This window comes from Bombina bombina, chromosome 1 (genome assembly GCF_027579735.1).
Source record: "Bombina bombina isolate aBomBom1 chromosome 1, aBomBom1.pri, whole genome shotgun sequence".
Lineage (NCBI taxonomy): Eukaryota > Metazoa > Chordata > Amphibia > Anura > Bombinatoridae > Bombina > Bombina bombina.
Window position 1 is genome coordinate 268,422,535 of NC_069499.1, and position 22,166 is coordinate 268,444,700.

The 22,166-nt window shown below is 43.8% G+C and overlaps 1 protein-coding gene across 1 annotated transcript in view; it reads left to right on the forward strand.

Moving 5' to 3' along the window:
- The window catches only part of ARHGAP11A (Rho GTPase activating protein 11A), a 112,131-nt gene extending 90,250 nt beyond the window's left edge, over window positions 1-21,881 (forward strand). Inside the window, exons 11-12 of the mRNA XM_053697966.1 lie at window positions 6,736-6,877; window positions 19,450-21,881. Of these exons, the coding sequence (XP_053553941.1) occupies window positions 6,736-6,877; window positions 19,450-20,876 (1,569 nt within the window). The 3' untranslated portion in view covers window positions 20,877-21,881. The remainder of the gene's footprint in view (window positions 1-6,735; window positions 6,878-19,449) is intronic.
- Window positions 21,882-22,166: the final 285 nt, after the last annotated feature.

Here is a 22,166-nt window from a genome sequence, read left to right on the forward strand (position 1 = left end):
CCTTACCTTATTTTTCATTCGTATAAGGTATTTTTGCGTACTAAGTTGGGGTTTCTCCCTAAAGTAGTTTCAGATCAGAACATTAATCGGGGGATTGTTGTTCCTTCCTTGTGTCCTAATCCTTCTTCTCAAAAGGAACGGCTTCTGCACAATCTGGACGTGGTGCGTGCATTAAAATTCTATTTACAGGCGACTAAGGATTTCCGTCAGTCTTCTGCTCTGTTTGTGGTATTCTCTGGGAAACGTAAGGGGCAGAAAGCTACAGCTAATTCTTACTTTGTGGCTGAAGAGTATCATTCGATTGACCTATGAAACTGCTGGACAGCAGCCTCCTGAGAGAGTTACGGCTCATTCTACGAGGGCTGTTTCCTCTTCCTGGGCATTCAAAACTGAAGCTTCTGTGGAACAGATTTGCAAGGCTGCAACTTGGTCCTCTCTTCACACTTTTTCAAAATTCTACAAATTTGACACTTTTTTGCCTCGGCTGAGGCCTCTTGGGAGAGAGGTTCTTCAAGCAGTGGTGCCTTCCCTTTAGGTTCCCTGTCTTGTCCCTCCCTTATCTATGTACTCTAGCTTGGGTATTGATTCCTAATAGTAATTAGATGATCCGTGGACTCATTGTGTCATTAGAAAGAAAACTAAATTTATGCTTACCGGATAAATTTATTTGACACGATGAGTCCACGGCCCGCCCTGTTCTTTTTGTACAGGTTGTTGGTATGTTATAAACTTGAGACACCTCTGCACATTTTTGCTTCCTTTCTTTCCTTGCTTCGTTCGAATGACTGGGGTTTGAGGGAAGGGAGGTGATATTTAACAGCTTTGCTGTGGTGCTCTTTGCCGCCTCCTGCTGGGCAGGAGTGATATTCACAATAGTAATTAGATGATCCGTGGACTCATCGTGTCAAGAAAGAAATACATTTATTAGGTAAGCCTAAATTTTGTTTTCCTGACCGTGCGGCTTACCAGAGAAGTAGCAGTTTCTCTGTTTGGCCTCGGTCATAGGAGGTGGTGAGTACCCCAGCCATTGGGGGTATAAAGCTGTCAATTTCTTATTGTCTATAGTCTGCTTTATAAGCGTAAGCTATGAAGGATTCTGATGCATTAGAGGGTACTCCCTCTTTACCTAAATCTAATACCATTATTATATTGTGAGGAGGCCGCGGTATACCCGCCTGCTCAATTATGTTCCAGATGCCTTGATAAAGTAATCATGTCAAAGAAAGTTAATGTTTGATACCACTGAGCCGTCCACCTCTGAGGAGTCTCCGTCCCGTGAGGTGTGCACCCTACAGTCATCTCCTAATACACAAGCAGCTTCCCGTAGCACTTGTAATACTCCATCTGGAGGGGCCCTTTTACCGACAAACTTTACTGAGCAATTACAAACGGCAGTGTCTGCAGCCTTTAGTGCTTTACCTTGCCCTGCTAAGTGCAAGCGAAAGGTTAAATATTGCTATCCTTCCCAGGGGTCATTATTGGATTTACTTGATACAAGATTATCCGATGATGAAGGTGCCTCTGATACTTCAAAGGGTGCTCTTTCTGGGTCGGAATCTGCTGCCCCTAGGCCTCCAGCTGCGGAGGAACCAGACTTTTAGATTTAGGATTGAGCATTTACACTTTCTGTTGAAGGAAGTTTTGACTTCGTTAGAGGTTCCAATAAGGTTTATGAGGACAGAGTTGTGCCACAAACTTTCCCGGTTCCCGTAAAGATGGTGAACATTATTAAGAATGAATGGGATGGAATTGGTTCTTCATTTTCTCCTCCTTCCTTTAAAAAATTGTTCCCGGACTATCAATTGGAGTTGTGGGGCTCCATCCCTAGGGTGGATGGCGCTATCTCCACGCTTGCTAAACGCACTACTATCCCGCTTGGTTCTTTTAAAGAGCCCATGGATAAGAACATAGAAACTCTGTTAAGAAAGATGTTTCAACATACAGGATATTTGTTTCAACCGGCAGTGGCTGTTGCTGCAGTTGCTGGAGCGGCTACCTACTGGTGCAACTCCTTATCTGAGTTGATTGAGGTGGAGGGTCCCCTTGACATGATCCAGGAAAGCATTAAGGCCTTAAGGGTGGTTAATTCTTTTATTTGTGATGCAAATATGCAAATTATTCACCTGAATGCCAAGGCTTCAGGTTTTTCTGTTCAAGCCTGTAGGGCACACTGGCTAAAGTCCTGGTCTGCGGACATGACTTAGAGGTCAATACTTTTCCTCCCATATATGGGAAAGATTCTATTTGGTCCAGGCCTGAACTCTATTATCTCCAAGGTTACTGGAGGCAAAGGTGAAGAACAAACCTAAAGGACAAGGTCCTAATTTTCTTTCCCAATGTCAGCAGCCCTCCGCAAAGCCCGAGCAATCCAAGGGGACTTTGAAGACGTCTCAGTCCTGGAATAAATCCATGCAGAACAAGAAGCCCGCCGAGGCAAAGTCGGCATGAAAGGGCGGTCCCCGGTCCGTATCTGGATCACCTAGGGGGCAGACTGTCGCTCTTTTCAGACGCTTGGTTTGGGGACATACAAGACCCGTGGGTCCTGGAGGTCAATTGTTCAGGGTTACAGGTTAGGTTTCAAGTCTTATCCACCCAGGGGCAGATTCCTCTTGTCAAACCTGTCTTCAAGGCCAGAAAAGGGCAAAGGCTTTCTGGGGTGCGTGAGGGATCTCTCCTCCCTGGGAGTCATTGTCCCGGTACCTCTTACAGAAAGAGGTCTGTGATGCTATTCAAACCTTTTTGCGGTCCCAAAGAAGGAGGAAACTTTCCGCCCTATTCTGGACCTAAAGTGATTAAACAAGTTCCTATCTGTCCCCTCATTCAAGATGGAGACAATAAGATCCATCCTTCCCTTTGTTCAGAAAGAACAGTTTATGGCCTCGATAGATCTGAAGGATGCTTACCTTCACATTCCAATACACAAACACTTCAAGTTCCTAAGATTTGAGTTCCTAGAACAGCACTTCCAGTTTATTGCACTTAAGTTTGGTCTAGCTACTGCCTTAAGAGTTTTTACCATGGTTCTAGGGGCTCTGCTTGCAGTGGCCAGAACCAAGGGTATAGCAGTAGCTCCATACTTGGACGATATTCTTTTTCAAGCACCATCCTGTCGTCTGGCAGAGGACCATTCAAAATCCCTTCTATCTCTTCTTCGATCTCATGGATGGAAGATAAACTTAGAAAAGTACCAGGGTGGAATTCCTGGGTACTATAATAGACTCCATATCCATAAGGATATTCTTTTCAGACCAGAGACGTTACAAGCTAACTTACGCTTGTCTTGCCCTCCAGACCTCCTTAAGGCCCTCTGTGGCTCGGTGTATGGAAGTGATTGGTCTCATGTTGTCCAGCATGGACATAATTCCTTTTGCCAGATTCCATCTCAGACCACTACAGCTGTGCATCCTGAGACAGTGGAACGCCGATCATTCGGATCTGTCTCAACAGATTTCTCTGGACAATCGGTCGAGAGAATTGCTCTCCTGGTGGCTCTGACCAGATCACCTGTCCCAAGGGACATCTTTCTTGAGACCATCCTGGGAGATTGTGACTACGGACGCATGTCTCTCAGGATGGGGAGCTGTTTGGGGTGCCAGGAAGGCACAGGGCCTGTGGACTCAAGGAATCCCTCCTCCCGATCAACATTTTGGAACTTTGAGCCATCTTTAATGCTCTAAAGGCTTGGCCTCTTTTGGATTTGTCCCAGTTTATCAGATTCCAATCAGACAACATAACCTCGGTGGCTTACATCGACCGTCAGGGGGAATGAGGAGCTCCCTAGCAATGAGGGAAGTATCTTGGATTCTGGAGTGGGCGGAGGCCCACAACTGTTCGCTCTCAGAGATCTACATTCCGGGTGTGGACAACTGGGAAGCGGATTTCCTCAGCAGACAATCCTTTCATCCGTGGAATGTCTCTCCATCCCGAGATGTTTGTGGAGATTTGCAACAGATGGGGGACACCGGAGATAGATCTCATGGCGTTCCGGCTTAATTCCAAGCTGCCCAGATATGAGTCACGGTCCAGGGATCCTCATGTGGAGCTAACATGCATTAGCAGTGCCTTGGAGGTTCAATCGAATTTACATTTTTCCACCGTTATTACTTCTCCCTCGTGTAGTGGCCCGCATCAAGCAGGAGCAGGCATCAGTGATACTGATTGCTCCATCGTGGCCGTGATGGGTGTGGTTTGCGGATCTGGTGGGGATGTCCTCATCTCCTCCGTGGGAGTTACCTTGTCACAGGGATCTGCTGGAACCTTTTGTTCATCATTCTAGATTCTCTGAGGCTGACTGCGTGGAGATTGAACACTTAGTCTTGGCTAAAAGAGGTTTTTCTGAGAGGGTTATTGACACACTCAGTCAGGCTCGTAAGCCTGTTAAATTGTCGCATCTATCATAAGGTATGGAGAGCTTACTTATTCTGGTGTGAAGAGCGTGGTTTCGCCAGGCATAAGTTCAAGGCTGCCAGGATTCTTTGCTTTCTCCAGGAGGGTCTGGAGAAGGGCCTTTCTGCCAGTTCCCTGAGGGGACAGATTTCAGCCCTTTCTGTTTTGCTGCACCAGAGGCTCGTGGAGCTCCCTGACGTGCAATCCTTCATTAAGGCTCTGATCAGGATCAGACCTGTGTTTAGATCCAACGCTCCACCTTGGAGTTTAAATCTTGTTCTTAAATTTTTGCAACAGGCTCCGTGTGAGCCTATGCATTCGGTTTACATTAAGTTGTTGTTTTTGGTTGAAGAGTGTTATACGCTTATCTTAAGAGTCTACGGGACTTAGACCTCAAAGGATTACGGCTCATTCCACTATAGCGGTGGCTTCCTCTTGGGCCTTTAAGAACGAGGCCTCTATGGATTAGATTTGTAAGGCGGCTACCGTGTCCTCCTTACATATTTTTTTCCAAGTTCTACAAATTTTTTATTTTTTCTTCGGCTGAAGTAGCTTTTGGGAGAAATAGTTTTGCAGGCTGTGGTGCCCTCAGATTAGGTTCCTCCTTTCTTTTACCCCTCCCGTTATCATTCAGTGTCCTCTAGAGCTTGGGTATAGTTTTTCCCAACAGAAAGGAATGATGCCATGGACTCTCCTCATATTAAAAAGGTAAACATAAATTATGTTTACCTGATTTCATTTCCTTCTGTATGAGGACAGTCCATGGCCCCCGTCCGTAAACTTAGATAGGCGGACCAAAATTTGTTTTTCTCTTCCGGTACCATTTATACCCTGATATTTCTCCTACTGTTCCTTGTTCCCTTGGCAGAATGACTGGGATATGAGGGAAGTAGGGGGAGTATTTAAGCCTTTGGCTGGGGTGTCTTTGCCTCCTCCTGGTGGCCAGGTTCAGTATTTCCCATCGGTAAGGAATGAAGCCGTGGACTCTCCTCATACAAAAGGAAATGAAATTATCAGGTAAGCATAATGTATGTTTTTAATAATTTTCCATGGTCCCTCAGTCAATATTTTTTGCCTCCAGCAATGAGTGATTGTGATATTTGATGTGATGTTTTGGCTTTTCAACAAAGGATACTAAAAGAACTAAGCAAAATAGATAATAGAAGTAAATTTGAAAGTAGTGTAAGAAAAATGTTGTTTCTCATGTACCTTTTAAGTCCACTGGACGTTTTCACTCCTTTCTTCATTCCAAGACCCAAAGATCCTCCTCCTCAGTGTCTCAAGTCAGGTACCTCCAGGTCCTCAGTCAACATCTTAGAACTGTGCATAGAATACAGGGCTTTTCAGTGTTGGTCTTTAAAGAGATACTAAACCCAAATGTTTTCTCCTATTATCAATTTTTCGTTGTTCTCTTGCTATCTTTATTTTAAAAGCAGGACTCTAAGCTTAGGATCTGGCCCATTTTTGGTTCAGCACCAATACAATACCACTTTTTTTATTTTATTTTTTTTGGAGGGGGGGAATTACACTTTCAGTATGTGTCAAAACACTGTAAAATAAGTTAAATGCTAGTTTTGCTAAAAGGCCTGTGATGTCACTGCAGTCAATTAAATGTGGAGAAATTGCTATAAAAATCAATATTCCTAAGTACATTATTGTAGAAAACAAGCAGAATAAGCACTTTAGGCATGTTGTATGGTAACATATTCTGAAAGACCACATGCTAGGAGTTTTGTTGCTGCCATCAGAACTTTACTATACAAAAGAATATTGATTTTGATGTTTTAAATAATGTATTATGCAAATGAGATTAATCATTTGACATGTTGAGCAATGTTGTATGTTGCATGATAAATGTTAAAGTTTTCCTGAGATTCTAATATATGCTGGGGTTGTCATTTTTTTCCTTTGGTTTCAATTAAATGTGGAAAAAAAACAGTAACTAGTTTCCAGGAGGCAAGTTACTGAAATGACTGCTGTCAAATCACAAATCCTTTAGCTAAATTGGAACTAGTGTTTTGACATGTGCTGCAAAAAACAAATTGTACTTCCAAAATATATTTGAATTGTATTTCCATATTTGAATTGTATTTCCAAAAAAGATTGTACTTCCGAAAAAAAAATTGTATTTATAATTACAATATTTTTTTTCTTTTGAATACAAATATTTTTATTTCCTTTTTGACAGCAATCTTATTCCATTTGATCAGCAGTTCTCTGCAGCTCCCAAGTGATACTTTTAACTGTGTTTAACCCATTTGCTTGAATTACACATAGCATTACCTGGTTGCAATTTTTTAAATGACATGGTTTTAATTTCCTTTTATGTTTGATGTTTTCTTTCTCTAGAGTGTATTGAGTGGATTTCCCTCCAGCAGCCGATCCCAAAATATTGGTTGGCGGCTTGCAAACTCTCAAGAGCTGAATGTAACTCCTGATGGTAAACTGAATCTGTCGTCCCCTTTGGCAAAAAGCCCATCTGTAAGTGCAGGTGAGTTTGGCTATACAGATTCTGAATACTGCTAGTTCCTATTAAATGAACTGCCAAATTCTGTGTTTTTTATTGCAGTTAAAATTGTATATTTTAAATATTGCACACTTTGTTTCTGAAGTTAACACTTATATAAAAAGTCAAGTGTGTTTTGGGCACCACTCTGTATTAAACCTAGTGGATGCAACGCTCTGATACTTGTAAATATTCCCAAATGGGTGCTAGTATATACACATTTCTCCTTAATCATATGGAGCCTGTCTTGAGATAAACTCCCTTTATTGTGCCCCAGCATCACCTACGTGCAAGAGGCATTCAACTGTCCTTAGTGACAAACATCAAAAAATATATTGAAAATCCCTCTATGGCATCGCTTTATAAAGAGAAGTTCCCAGTTTGATTGAGTTTTGCGGATATGTACTTGGGGTCACTGATTTTTTTTTTTTTGCTTACGCATAACTTCTTCCAATTTGTGGGGGTGTTGTACCTACAGAGATGATGGACAGCTATGGGGGCAAAGTTTGCTCCCTCCTATGCCAACCTAGTAATGGGTTGGTGGGAGCTGTCTCACATCTATTGAGGTCTACATCCCTTTAGAATGTTGTTGGTCTGGGAAGGTAGTAAATTGGAAGCATCTATTTTTGTACAGTATTTGAATGATAACCAAATGGGATTAGAGTTTACCTGGGAATTCAGTGACGAGTCAATGGATTATCCGTGGATTAAGGGTCAGTTCAAGTAGAATTATTTAGGAAACCCATCACAGGGAATACTTTGTTGCATGAACATAGTTCTCAACCCAAAAGTTTATTTAGAGCAGTGACCAAGGGCTAGTTTATAAGGACTGAAAGGAATAATTCCCAAGAGATCAGCTATCGGAAACAAGCTATTGATATTTCTGAATGGCTCAGTGAGAGGGGTTATTTAAAAAAAGTTTAATAAGAGAAGCCAAATCATGGGTGGACACCATAGATAGAAGGGACCTTATTAAAAAACACTAGGAAGGCAACTGACTGGAAAGGAGTGAACTTTATAACACAATACAGTGATGAAAATCAGGAGATTTGCTATATTGTGCATAGACATCTCTCCTGTCTTACTGCAGACAACCATGAGCTAATGAGAATGGAAATGGGGTGCAGGTACTCATACATGAAAACCAGAACACTACTTTCCCTAACAGTTACCCAATACAAAAAAGGCTACTAGCTCCTGGTTACAATGTAAAGGAGTATTTGGAAGCCGGCTCAGTCCTGGAATAAATCCAAGCAGAGCAAGAAGCCTGTCAAGACAGTAGGGACACTTGGTTTGGGAACGTGCAGGACCCGTAGGTCCTGGAGGTCATCGCTCAGGGATACAATATAGGTTTCAAGTCAAACCTGTCTCCCAGGCCAGAAAAGAGAGAAGCCTTTCTGGGGTGCGTGAGGGATCTATCCTCCCTAGGAGTCATTGTCCCGGAACCTCTCACAGAAAAAGGTTTGGGAGAATGGGGGAACTTTACACATGATTCTGGACCTAAAGTGCTTAAACAAATTCCTATTTGTCCCCTCGTTCAAGATGGAGACGATGAGGTCCATCCTTCTCTTAGTTTAGGAAGGACAGTTCATGACAACTATAGATCTGAAGGATGCTTACCTTCACGTTCCAATACACAAGGAACAGTTTGCGTTCCTGGACCAGCACTTCCAGTTTATTGCACTTCCGTTTGGTCTAGCTACTGCTCCAAGATTTTTTACGAAGGTTCTAGGGGCTCTGCTTGCATTTGCCAGAACCAGAGGTATAACAGTAGCTCCATGCATGGACGATATTCTGGTTAAAGCACCATCTTGTCGTCTGGCAAAAGACCATTCGAAATCTCTTCTGTTTCTTCTTCGATCTCATGGATGGAAGATAAATTTAGAAAAGAGTTCTCTTATTCCCAGTACAAGGGTGGAATTCCTGGGTACTATAATAGACTCTATATCCATGAGGATACTCCTTACGGACCAGAGACATTACAAGCTAACTTCCGCATGTCTTGCCCTCCAGACCTCCTTAAGGCCCTCTGTGGCTCGGTGTATGGAGGTGATTGCTCTCATGTTGTCCAGCATGGACATCATTCCTTTTGCCAGATTCCATCTCAGACCACTACAGCTGTGCATGCTGTGACAGTGGAGCAGCGATCATTTGGATCTGTCTCAACAGAGTTCTCTGGACAACCGGTCGCTCTCCTGGTGGCTCTGTCCAGGTCACCTGTGCCAAGGGACATCCTTCTTGAGACCATCCTCTGAGATTGTGACTGACGTGTCTTATCAGAATGGGGAGCTGTTTGGGGTGCCAGGAAGGCACACAGGGCCTGTGGACTTGAGAGGAATCCTTCCTCCCAATCAACATTCTGGAACTTCGGGCAATCTTCAATGCTCTGAAGGCTTGGCCTCTTCTGGGTGCATCCCAGTTTATCAGACAACATAACCTCGGTGGTTTACATCAATCATCAGGGGTGAACGAGTGGGCGTATTTGAGTTTTTGAAATTTTAAGAAAACTTAATTATTTTCAGCAGAAATGGCTGTTTTTATTTTATCCCTCCCTCTCTAGTGACTCTGTGGATTTCCACGTCTTGGGTATTATATCCCATATGCCACTAGCTCATGGACTCTTGCCAATATGAAAGAAATGAATTTATCAGGTAAGTTCTTACTTAAATTATGTTTTTTTTTGAGTCATTGAGCCCATGATTCAGGCTCTCGCAAGCCAGTTACCAGAAAGATTTACCATAAGATATGGCGTAAATATCTTTATTGGTATGAATCCAAGGTCTACTCTTTGGAGTAGGGTCAGGATTCCTTGGATTGTGTCCTTTCTCCAGGAAGGTCTGGATAAGGGTTTGTCTGTCAGTATTCTGAAGGGTCCGATTTCTGCATTGTCTATTTTACTACACAAGCAGCTAGCAGACGTGCAATCTTTTTGTCTGGTCAGCAGCCTCCTGAGAGAATTACGGCTCATTCCACAAGAGCAGTTTCCTCTGCTTGGGCTTTCAAAAATGAAGCTTCTGTGGAACAGATTTGCAAGACTGCAACTTGGTGGTCTTTGCATACTTTTTAAAAATTTCCTCTGTTAACTTTCTGAGTCTAGGAGGAGGTGAGTGCCCCAGCCATTGGGAGTATAAAGGTGCAGTTTTCTATAATAAAAAAACATTTTTATTTGTGTACTTCTGTGGGTATAACCTGAGCTATGGAGGACTCTGACATGTTAGAAGGTACTCCTTCTGTACTAAATCATACCTGTATATTGTGAGAAGGCCGTGGTTTTCCCGCCCACTCAATTATGTTCCACATGCCTTAAACACCATTATAAAGTCTAAAAAGGGGAGACAAGCCTGCTAAGGCTCTTAGTCCCTCTGAGCCGTCTACCCCTCAGGACTCGGCGTCCCGTGAGATTACTACCCTTGCTACATTGTCCACTCCACATGCCCGTAGCACATCTAATCCTCCATCCGGAGGGGGCCTTCTTCCTGCGAACTTTGCTGTGCAGTTACAAACGGCGGTGTCTGCGGCTCTCAGTGCATTACCTTGCTCTATCAAACGCAAGAGAAAGGTTAAACATAGCTCTCCTGACCCAGAGTCATTCCCCCTCGTCTACTTTTTAAAAAGTTGTTCCCGGTCCCGGACTCTCAACAGGATTTGTGGGACTCCATTTCTAAGGTGGATGGTGCTATCTCTAGGCTTGCTAAACGTACTGCTATACCTCTTGAGGATAGTTCTTCGTTCAGAGAGCCGATGGATAAGAAAATAGAGACCTTTCTGAGAAAGATGTTTCAACATACAGGATTTTTGTTTCAACCGGCAGCTGCGGTTGCCAGAGCAGCTACCTACTGGTGTGACTTTGTTGGAACTCACTGAGGTGGAATCTCCCCTAGAGGATATTCAAGACAGAATTAAAGCCCTGAGAATTGCTAATTATTTTAGATGGCATGCGAACATGCAAATTATTTGCCTAAATGCAATTGCGGTCCTAGCTCGCCAGGCGCTCTGGTTGAAGTCTTGGTCTGCGGATATGACTTCCAAGTTTAGAGTCCTTTCTCTTCCTTTCAAGGGAAAGATTTATTTGGTCCAGGCCTGGACTCCATTATTTCTACAGTTACCGGAGGCAAGGGTGCCTTCCTAACGCAAGATAAGAACAAGTCTAAGGGACGACAATCTTCTAATTTTCGTTCTGATAAATCCCAACAACAACAATCCTCCAAGCCAGAGCAACCCAAGAGTACTTGGAAGCCGGCTCAGTCCTGGAATAAATCCAAGCAGAATTAGAAGCCTGCCAAAAACTAATCAGCATGAAGGGGCGGCCCCCGATCCGGGATCGTGTAGGGGGCAGACTGTCTCTCTTTTTTTCAGTCACCTGGTTCAAGGATGTACAGGATCCGTGGGTCCTGGAGGTGGTATCTCAGGGATACAAGATAGGCTTCAAATCTCATCCGCCAAGGGTCGGATTCCTTCTCTCAAATCTGTCTACTAGACCAGAAAAGAAGAATGCCTTTCTAGGGTGCGTTCGGGATCTATCCTTCTCAGGAGTTGTTGTCCTGGTGCCTATCGAAGAAAGGTTTGGGGATTTATTCAAACCTTTTCCCAAAGAAGGAGGAAGCTTTCTTCCCAATTCTGGACCTAAAGTGGTTAAACAAATTTCTCAGTGTTCCTTCCTTCAAGATGGAGACGATAAGGTCCATCCTTCCTTTAATTCAGTAAGGCCAGTTTATGACCACTATAGATCTGAAGGACGCTTACCTTCATTTTCCAATCCACAGGGAACACTTTCAGTTCCTGAGGTTTGCATTCCTGGAACAGCACTTCCAGTTCATTGCCCTTCCGTTTGGCCTAGCTACTGCTCCAAGAATCTTTACGAAGGTTCTGGGGGCTCTTCTAGCCGTTGCCAGAACTCAGGGTATTGCAGTAGCCCCATACTTGGAAGATATGCTGGTGCAAGCACCATCTTTTCGTCTTGTGGAAGAATTCTCGGAGTCCCTTCTCGGTCTTCTTCGATCACATGTATGGAAGATAAACTTGGAAAACAGTTCTCTTATCCCAAGTACCAGGGTGGAATTCCTGGATAGACTCCATATCCATGAGGATATTTTCTTGGGGGGGGGGAGTCCGAGTCCACAGCTGCATGCATTCATTCATTACTTTTGGTAATAAGAACCTGGCCACCAGGAGGAGGCAAAGATCACCCAGCCAAAGGCTTAAATACTCCTCCCACTCCCCTCATCCCCCAGTCATTCTTTGCCTTTCGTCCCAGGAGGTTGGCAGAGAAGTGTCAGAATTTTTGTTTTTGTCTCTTTTGGAGGGTAGTACTCTTCGGCATGGGACAAGAGTTTTAAGTAGTCCTGTCAGTCTCTCAGTGAGGGCTTGGATGAAAGTTAGTCTGGAGATGCAGGTAGTGTCTTTCTGTGAAACCATCCCGACTCAGATTAACAGCTCCTCAAGCAATCATTGTTGTCTAACTTCGCTCCGCTGCCTGCTTTCTTCTCTCAAGTCCATGGCGGAGGCAATGCTACTATTTGTCACACTTGAAAGGCCGTGTTCCTGTTCTTACCGATTCCGGTAAGATCGTTTAGTTTTACTTTATTCATCAAAGTACTGTAATGTGAAAGTTTTCCTGAGAGGCTACCACCTTGCGTATTTAACTTACCATAAGCGTCTCAGTGAGTCTCTTGCAGTATATTGGAATCAAGGGTTAATATCTCCTGAGGGGGGTTATTGAACAGGGGGGTTTATAATCATGTTTATGTGATTCAACCTGCTTATGTGTGATGTTTATGGACTCATGGTTTGGAAGATTGAGGCCTTTGGAAGTGACTTGGCTTTTTTGGACTGTACGGTTCACCTTGTTTTCGGGCGTGGTTACTTTCCGTTTTCCATTTCCGCATTCCCGACCGTGTGGCGATGGAAATTTTCTAGTCCGCAGGTGTCTGGTCATAGGAGGTGGTGAGTGTCCCTGCCATTGGGTGTGTCAGGTGCCGTTTTTGTTTTTACTACTTTAGTCCATATTTTTAGATCTATCCAGTTATGGAGGATTCTGATGTTGAGACTGTGCTAATTTCAGATTCAGTTACGGAGGATTCTGATACTGAGACTATTTTGATTTCAGATTCTGTGTCCGGTGAAGAATCAGGATTGGCCTCGTTGACACATGTCAACCAGTTTTGTTCCGTATGCCATTTCAGAGCACCTGGTTCCTCGGGCTCGGAGAATTAAGGGACTGCTGTGCCATCCGCCTCTGGGGGTCCTGGTCCTGTCCAATTGGACAGTTCCCTACCAATTCATACTTCTACACATGTGGGTAACTCAGTTTCTGATTCCTCCATGCAGGGTGGCGTGTTCCCCCCCCCCCCCCGGAGGTTGCAGCATGTTTTCGCTTCCACATAATGTTGGCGATTGTTCGTCTGCAGAGTCCAGACGTTTATTTGAGAATGTGCTCGTGCCCTATTGTCCAGGGCCTTCCATCCTGGGGAGGGCCTCTACAGTACCCCGCGGGTGTAACTGTCCCTGAGTGTTGTGCCTTTCGTTACGGGATTGCGCGTCTTTGTGTATTGCTCAGACATCGTTTTTCAGTTATTGAATGACCCTATCATTACCAGATACGGGGATTTTCAATCTGCTCATTCGAATGGTGCACCTCATTAGACATGTGGGGATGAAGTAATCTCCTGATTGTCATTTGTTTGAGATCTTTCCCAGTTTTGAAAGATGGTGCTCAGTTTGGCTGGTCCTGCGTGTAGGCCTGTGTCTTTTTGGGCATTAACCTCCGGGTTGCCTTATATTTTATTTATATCCGATGGGATTTCTTTATTTGTTTTTTGTTTTCTTCGGGAACCTTCTGGGATTGATACTCTGTATTACTTCGGAAGTTGTTTTGAACATGTTAGTCCTATGTTAAAAATGTCTGTTTTCTGGGGTTTTTTTCCCCTATGAGGGAGAATTTATGCAGCTTGCTGGTTAAGACCCTAGGTGCAGGCTGGTCCTGTCCCATTTTTTCGGTTTGGCGGCTTTTCAGACACGGGGCACTGTTCTGCTCGGCTGGTTCGGTAGAAGCGCCAAATGCTCAGGTTCTCATTGTTTTTCATGTTCAACTAAGCATTTGAGAGGTCCTGTGGGTCCGTGAGGTGGGACAGATTGTTTCAGTCCTTCTAGCCTTCAGTCATAGATGGCCGGGCAGGGAAGTTTTCCACTGCGTCATTCTATCTAACATCTAATTTCATCAGAACCTTTTCCTTCCCCATGGGGTGGAGGTCTTAACGCCCCTTACCGCAGTTGAGCGTTTTGACCTTCATTTTTAGGCCTATGGATTTGTCCTTTTGGGCTTGATTCAACAGCTTGTACAGGCTAGCTGTCTAGCATGTGGAAGGTTTGCAGTTTGAGACCAGTTGCAGCTCTTGACACCTTGCAGGTGTACGTGTACTCTGTTTATAGTGTATCTAGATGCAGCTCTTACTCTTTGACGTGTACTGTCTGTCTGAGTTATAAGAGACCTTTGGGTCTTCTTCCATTGTCTCCGGGTGAGTTGGATCTCCTTTTAGGGATCTGTGTTTCTGGGTGATGGTGGTTCCCTGCGGGGACTTTGTTTAGCTCTGGGTTTTCCGGAGCTGTAAGGGCTTAGTGCCTTTCTCTTCCTTGTGTCCTCTGCTTGTGTGGAGGTGATAGGGAGACTAGTCCTGATAGGATTTTTTTTACCTCAAGGTATCCCTTGGTTGTCCTGAGGCTTTGAGAAGTATCTTCATACGACTTCTAGCCTTGCTCCTTAGAGCGTTGGACTTTAGCTAAGGGTGGTTTCTTCCTTTGCTTGGGGCTTTCGAGTTCTTCTCGCTATCTGGATTCTCTGGATATGCATCCATATCCCTTGTGTCGGGCCTTTTGGCCAGTTGGGGTGTTTAGTTCTAGGGTAATGTTTGCCTGAAATATTAGGTGCCCGGACCTGTTTTTCTTCCTGAGACTTCCGGTTGCTGAAGCTTCGCTTGGCCTTTTCCTGACCCAGTCTTGGGGGGTTTTGGGGTCTTGAATCTCAGGGCTGGTTGGGGTGTTCCACGGTAGTGGGAACTTGGGCTATGTCCTTGCTCCTTCTACCTAACCTGGTCATGGTTGGCCAAGTTTTCAGAGTATTTTTTACTCTTTGCCACAGAGTTGTCCATGTCATCTGGTGGTTAGCTGTGTGGCTTGAGCCTCAAGGGTTGTTGGTTCATACCCAGCTGCTGGAGCTGGATGTCCAATTTCTGGTGCGCCTTAGGGTTGCGTTCCCCTGATCAGCTTGCCAGTGTTCCCATGGATTCCCTGCTCTGCAGGCGAATTTGTTGGCTGTGCCTCTGCTTGGCAAGCTACTTGTAGGGGGTCCTTTTCTAGGACATCTGTGTTGGGGAATTTCTCTTCCCATTAGCCAGTGACTTCGGGCCTTGAGGACAGTTGTTGCGCTTCCGGCATCATCCATTTTCTTTAGGGGATATTCTCCTCCCTAGGGAGATTGAGTCCTTGCTTGGGGCTTCTCCTGGATGGCAGGCGGAAAGGTGGGATTGGTTCCCCCTGGTATCTTGCTGGCTCCAAGCAGACTTGTTGGGCCTTTATTTTGATAGATCCTTAGGTCTATGGCCTTGTCTGTTTTCAGAGTCTGGTTCTACTTGTACTCTGTGGGGATGGCTGTGCTATCCTTACGCTCGTTCCTGTTTCTGGATTCTTTTGTTCCCCTGTCTTGGATACCTGAGGCTGGGTTGGTCCAGCTGAGTGTGGGTCTGCAGGTCAGGATGGCCGAGCGGTCTAAAACGTTGCGTTCGGGTCGCAGTCTTCTCTGGATGTGTGAGCTTGTTGAGTCTATCCTGTTAGCTCAGTCTGCTAGGGTATAGATTTTCCTTTCATCTTGCTCCATTGATTTCAGAAGAGGGTTTACTCTTCCTTCGGGTTCTGTGGGTATACTCTCCATCTCGGGGGGCTTCGATTGAGGTTTTTATGTTCCCCTTTTTAGGGACCTGTGTGTAGGTCTGATGACTTAGGTTGCCTGGTGCGTGCCCTCTTTCTGGGGATTGCTTTTGCGGTCTGTTTCTTGCTTGACTGCTTCTCTTCCTCGCAAGTACCCTCTGTGTTGTCCTCTTATGGACTCTGTGTTCTCAAACTTGGGGTTTTTCACCTGGGGATATTACACTTTTTCATGGTTGAATGCTTTGGTATTCTATGGTCAGACACTGGGAGGACTTTGCCTCTTCAGTTACATTCCGTGCTTGCAGGATGTTGGAGAGACGTCTGTTCTGTCTCTGTGCCCTGTCTTATCTCGGCTTTCGCTTGGTATAGGTGTGGCCTCCTTTCCCTGTTTGGGCCCTTTTGGATCTCTGTGACAAGGGCTCACTCTTGGAGGTGTTCTTTTTTGTATTAGGGGACCTTTCTGTTTCCTTGGTTCTCCTTTGCCTCGTTCCCTTGGGGGTTTCGGCTGGTGTCTCCTTCATTTGTGGAGATGAGTGGTGGGGGACTGTTTATTCGGCGAGGGTGTCTCCTGGAGGACTGTTGGCTCAGTCAAGTCCGTTTGCAGTCTCTAATTTTGGCTTCTGGACTAACTGCGAGTCAGTGTCATTGGAGCTTTTATTCTTCAAATTTTTCTTGGCTTCGGGCGAAGTTGGGTTTTTCTTTGGGTAGAGGTTCAGGCCTGGTGCCTTCAGTTTTGGTCGCCTGTTGTACCCTCCCATCTTGGCATTTAGTGTCCTCTATAGCTTGGGGTTTTTTTTCCCAAAAGTAATTAATGCAGCTGTAGACTCTTTCCATTTAAGAAGAAAAACATAAATTATGCTTACCTGATAATTTTATTTTTCTTCTGATCGAAAGAGTCCACAGCTCCCCACCTGTAATTTTATGTGGGTCATCCTTATTATTCTTCTGGCACCTTTCACCCTGATATTTCTTCTACTGTTCCTTGTTCCTCGGCAGAATGACTGGGGAATGAGGGGAGTGGGAGGAGTATTTAAGCCTTTGGCTGGTTTGTCTTTGCCTCCTCCTGGTGGCCAGGTTCTTATTCCCAAGTAATGAATGCAGCTGTGGACTCTTTCCATCAGAAGGAAAGGAAATTATCAGGTAAGCATAATTTGTTTTCTAACAGACCAGAGACGTTACAAGCTAACTTCGGCATGTCTTGCCCTCCGGATCTCCTTGAGTCCCTCTGTGGCTCAATGTATGGATGTGATTGGTCTCCTGGTGTCCTGCATGGACATAATTCCTTTTGCCAGGTTCTGTCTCAGACCTTTAAAACTGTGCATGCTGAGGCAGTGCAACAGCGATCATTCAGATCTTTCTCAACAGATTGTATTAGACAGCCGGTCGAGAGAATCGCTCTCTTGGTGGCTCTGTCCAGATCATCTGTTTCGTGGGACATGCTTCTTAAGACCATCCTGGGAGATTGTGACTAGACGCAAGCCTATCCGGATGGGGAGATGTTTGAGGTGCCAGGAAGGCACAGGGGTTGTGGACTCAGGAGTCCTCCCTCCCAATCAATATTTTGAACTACGGGCAATCTTCAAGGCCTTGAAGGCTTTGCCTCTTCTGGGTTCGTCCCAGTTTATCAGATTACAATTAGACAATATAACCTCGGTGGCTTACATCGACCATCGGGGGGAACGAGAAGTTCCTTGGCGATGACGGAAGTATCTCCGATTGTGGAGTAGACTCTCCGATTGTGGAGTAGACGGAGGCCCACAGTTGTTAGCTGTCAGCGATCCACATTCCGGGTATGGACAACTTCCATCCAGGGGATTGGTGCCTCCATCCTGAGGTGTTTGCAGATATATGCAGCAAGTGGGTGATACCGGAGATTGATCTCATGGCGTCTCGTCTCAATACCAAGCTACCCAGGTACGGGTCGAGGGATCCCCAAGCAGATCTAATAGATGCACTAGCTCATATCTTTTTTTTTTTCTTCTCCATTACCGCTTCTTTCTCGAGCGGGTATCAGTAATCCTGATTGCTCCATCGTGGGGATGTCCTCATCTCCTCTGTGGAAGTTACCTTGTCGCAGAGTCCTACTGATACAAGGTCCATTTGTTCATCAAAATCTAGATTCTCTAAGGCTGACTACATGGAGATTGAGGGCTTAGTCTTAGCCAAGAGAGGTTTCTCTGAGAGTGTCATTGATACTCTTATTCAAGCTCGTAAACCAGTTACTTGGCGTATCTACCACAAGGTGTGGAGGACCTACTTATTCTGGTGTGAAGTGCGTGGTTTTTCCTGGCACCGAGTTAAGGTTGCCAGGATCTTATCTTTTCTCCAGTATGGGCTGGAGAAGGGCCTTTCTGCTAGTTCCCGGAGGGGACAGATTTCGGCCCTGTAGGTTTTATTGCACAAGAGACTGGCTGAGCTTCCAGACGTGCAGTCCTTTGTTAAGGCTCTGATTAGGATCAGACCTGTGTTTAGATTTGGGGCTCCTCCTTGGAGCCTAAATCTTGTTCTTCAGGTTTTGCAACAGGTTCTATTTGAGCCTCTGCATTCCGTTGACATTAAATAATTATCTTGGAAGGTTCTCTCTTTATTTGCTATTGCCTCTGCATGCAGAGTTTCTGAGATCTCTGCTTTGCAATGTGAGCCCCCTTTTCTGATTTTTCATGTAGATAAGGCAGTTTTATGTACTAATTTAGGTTTTCTTCCTAAGGCTGTCAGATCACAACATCAATCAGTGGATTGTGGTTCCTTCCTTGTGTCCTAATCCTTTTTTCATTGAAGGAACGCTTACTTCACAATTTGGATGTGGTTTGCGCGTTGAAGTTCTATCTTCAGGCTACTAAGGAGTTTAGACAATCTTCCTCTTTGCTTGTTGTCTATACGGGGAAGCCTAAAGGGCAGAAGGTTACTTCGACTTCCCAATCTTTTTGGTTAAGAAGTGTCATCCGCTTAGCTTACGAGACAGTGGGACATCGTCCCCCTGAGAGGATAACGGCTTATTCCACTAGAGCAGTGGCTTCCCAAGTTTGATATTTTTGCTTCAGCTGAATCAGCTTTCGGGAGAAAAGTTTTGCAGGCTGTGGTACCTCAGAATAGGGTCCGCCTCTTCCTTTTTGTTTCCTCCCGTTCATTCAGTGTCCTCTGGAACTTGGGTATAGTTTTCCCAAAAGTATGGAATGAAGCCGTGGACTCTCCCTATCTTAAGAAGGAAAACCTAATTTATGATTACCAGATCAAGTCCACTAAACCCCAAACCCCCCCCCCCCCACCCACCCCCGCCGGTTTTTTTTTTTTTTCTTGTCTATGGACGGTCCCCTATTTTATTCTTCTGGCACCTTTTTTTATACTCTGTTTTTCCTACTTTTCCTTGTTCCCTCAGCAGAATGACTGGGGTAATAAGGAAGTGGAATATTTAAGCCTTTGGCTGGGGTGTCTTGGTCTCCTCCTGGTGGCCAGGTGTTATATTTCCCAACAGTAAGGAATGAAGCCGTGGACTCTCCCTATCCGGAAAGGAATTTATCTGGTAAGCATAAATTATGTATTTATGTGCAGACCTTAATTGTATGTATATTTTATATATTTTTAAAAAGTAAGCTAGTACACATCATAAAAGTGATAATTGTTCCCATTTTTTCTTGTAGGGACTAAGAACATTAGCAAGTCAGAAGATAATCTGCTGACTCCAAAACTAACTGTTGAATCAAGTTACCGTATGTCCTGGACTGGCCCACGCCCCCTTGAGCTGGAAAGAAAATGTGACGAAGGAACACCGGTAACTGATTATTGCAGATCTGAAAACTGCTGCTCTGAGTCTCTTATTGTATTTGGAAAACCTCCAGTGATGCCTAAAGATCAGAAGTCTTTCAGTGGAGATAACATACAGAGAAATCGGGAAAATGAGTCCCTTTGTGAGGAAGAGGAAAGTAAGGCACAGTGCACTGTACTGAGAATTGCTCAGGCTTTTGCAGAATCTGGAAGTAACCTTCATATGGTTGCTGAGAGTAAACTTTCAGAGGTGGATGCTTTAAAGTCTGTTTCTAACACTGGAGCAGACAATCAAGCAAATAGTCAAGTCCATTTCACAGACGGAAAAGTACAGACAGACAACACAAATAAAGGTTTAAATAAAGAGTCCCTTTCACAAAGAAAAGAGGAAATGGCCTTAGAAACATGCACACTGAAAAGCATCCCTCAAGAGGGTTTGGCAAACTGTGAGAACGTGCATCAATGTACGTCTTCGGGGGACATTTTTGAACGCCTTGCAAGCAATCAAATGTGTGCTGCACAGTCCGGGTCAAATACATTTGACAACTGTGAGTTGCCCAGTGTGTCAGATTCCTGGCCTTCTGAAGAAGCATTTTCAGAACGACACATGTCCAACTTGCAGCCTTCTCCAGAAGTTCTCATTCTTCCAAAGTGTAACAAAGAATGTACTTCGGTTAGCTCTTCAATTGAGCTTAGATCTATATCCTCCACAACACGTAGACAGAGCAGAGTTTCTGACCATATTAATCACTTCAATAAACTCTCTTTAAATGACTGCAATTCACTCCAGAAGACAAAGTCACCCATTAAACTTCAACGAACTCCCGTACGTCAGTCTGTTAGGAGAATTAATTCTCTTTCTGGGCTTAAGAGTCAAGTGACTAGCACTCAAATTAAATCAGGTACAATTATAGGGCCAATTGTTAAATCTTTAAGTTACAATGGATCTCTGTCCTCTGATCTCTTGAAACATTCTAGTCATAAGTCCATTTCTTCAAACAATGAGGAACTTTCTGTATCCCATGAATCTCTTGCAGATCCCAAAGTTTGCAAGCAGGCCTTCAGGAGACGTGGATGGTCCACCTCAAAGACTGCAAACTCCATGAAATCTGTATTCGAAGACCTAACAAATCAGGAACTATCAGGCACTTCCTGCAAGAAACCAGGTTTCACTACAAGTGCACCTGATGTTGGTGTATTAGGTAGGGTATCAGAGCGAGAGCGCATTCGTTATAAGGGCTCTCCAAGAAACCCAATAGCTAGAGTAGTCTTCTTACCATCTACTAAGCCAGTGGAGCTTTGATCTCCTGTACTTTGTTTCATAATAATGTACTTAGACTATATCGGTTTACACATACAATAGCTTTTCAATACTGCCTTCAGTTATTGATGCCTATGCCTAGAGGCAGTTTAGAATTCCTGAAGAAATAATCTGGAGTTAAAATGGTTAAACATTTTTTTTTTTTAATGCTCATGAATAATTTATGATTTTAAACAATGGAAAAAAAGTATGCAAATCGTGCTATTTCTAAAATGTTCAGCCACTTGTAAATCCTTTCATTCATTAAAACTGAACCATCTGCTTGACTTGCAACTTGAAGAACAAGCCTGGAGCTTGCTATTTAGCCTACATGATGTATACTGTACAGACTGACACTATAGATTTTACATGAAACAGATTTTACAGTTGGCTGGAAAATTTGAAAGTAACTTTTCATCGCTTGCTAGATTATCATCCAAGAAAAAATAGTTCATTAGGTAAACTGACTATTTTAAAAACATTTTTAGCAATTAGTTGACTTGCTTGCTGGATATGTGTGTATTTTAAGATGTCTTAAACTGTTTTCTTTGGGCGGCTTCTCAGAACAGATATGTTTACATTTTAGGTGCCTGGTGATTAAGTTCTTCTGGCTTTAGGTTTTTTATGTAATTTAAAATAATTTAAAATGAAAGCTTGAAGTGATCATGTTAACTGGTTAAAAGTAGCTTCCTTTTTCTGGTATGTAACTTATTTTAATGTATGTGAGTTCAAGCCTTGTGATTGTCCAAATTGTAACTAATGTTATACTCTGCCCTACTGAAATTTAGACAGGTTTTTATTGCATATGTATAATATTTGTAAAACAGTGTTTCCTAAACTATTCTGTTAAACCCTGTTCTATATAGTTATAGATAGGTTGTTCCACAAGGAACTAAAACCAAAATAATTCTTTGTGCAAATGAGAATGAACGGAACAGCTGTAGTTTAAAAGCTCCAAGCACTGTTTAGGAAACTGTATGAGACAGTAAAGTTGTGACTGTTTTTTAATGCTGCTTGAGAGGGCTCATGGATTGTTCATGGGTACTGGGGGTTTTGTCATTGTGTTTGAATCTCTAAAAGGATTCCATTGATGTGTCCGTTTAGGAAATACTGATCTAAAAGTGGAGTTTTGTCTTCATGATGTGTTTTTGTCTAGTGCATATTGTTTGCATTAAATCTACAAAAGTGTTAGTTCTATCTATGCATTTTGGTAAGAAATACAAACCAATCACTTTAAAAAAAAAAAAAAAAAAATGTGCCTTTTTCTGTCATTGGCTACATCTTTTGAAAACC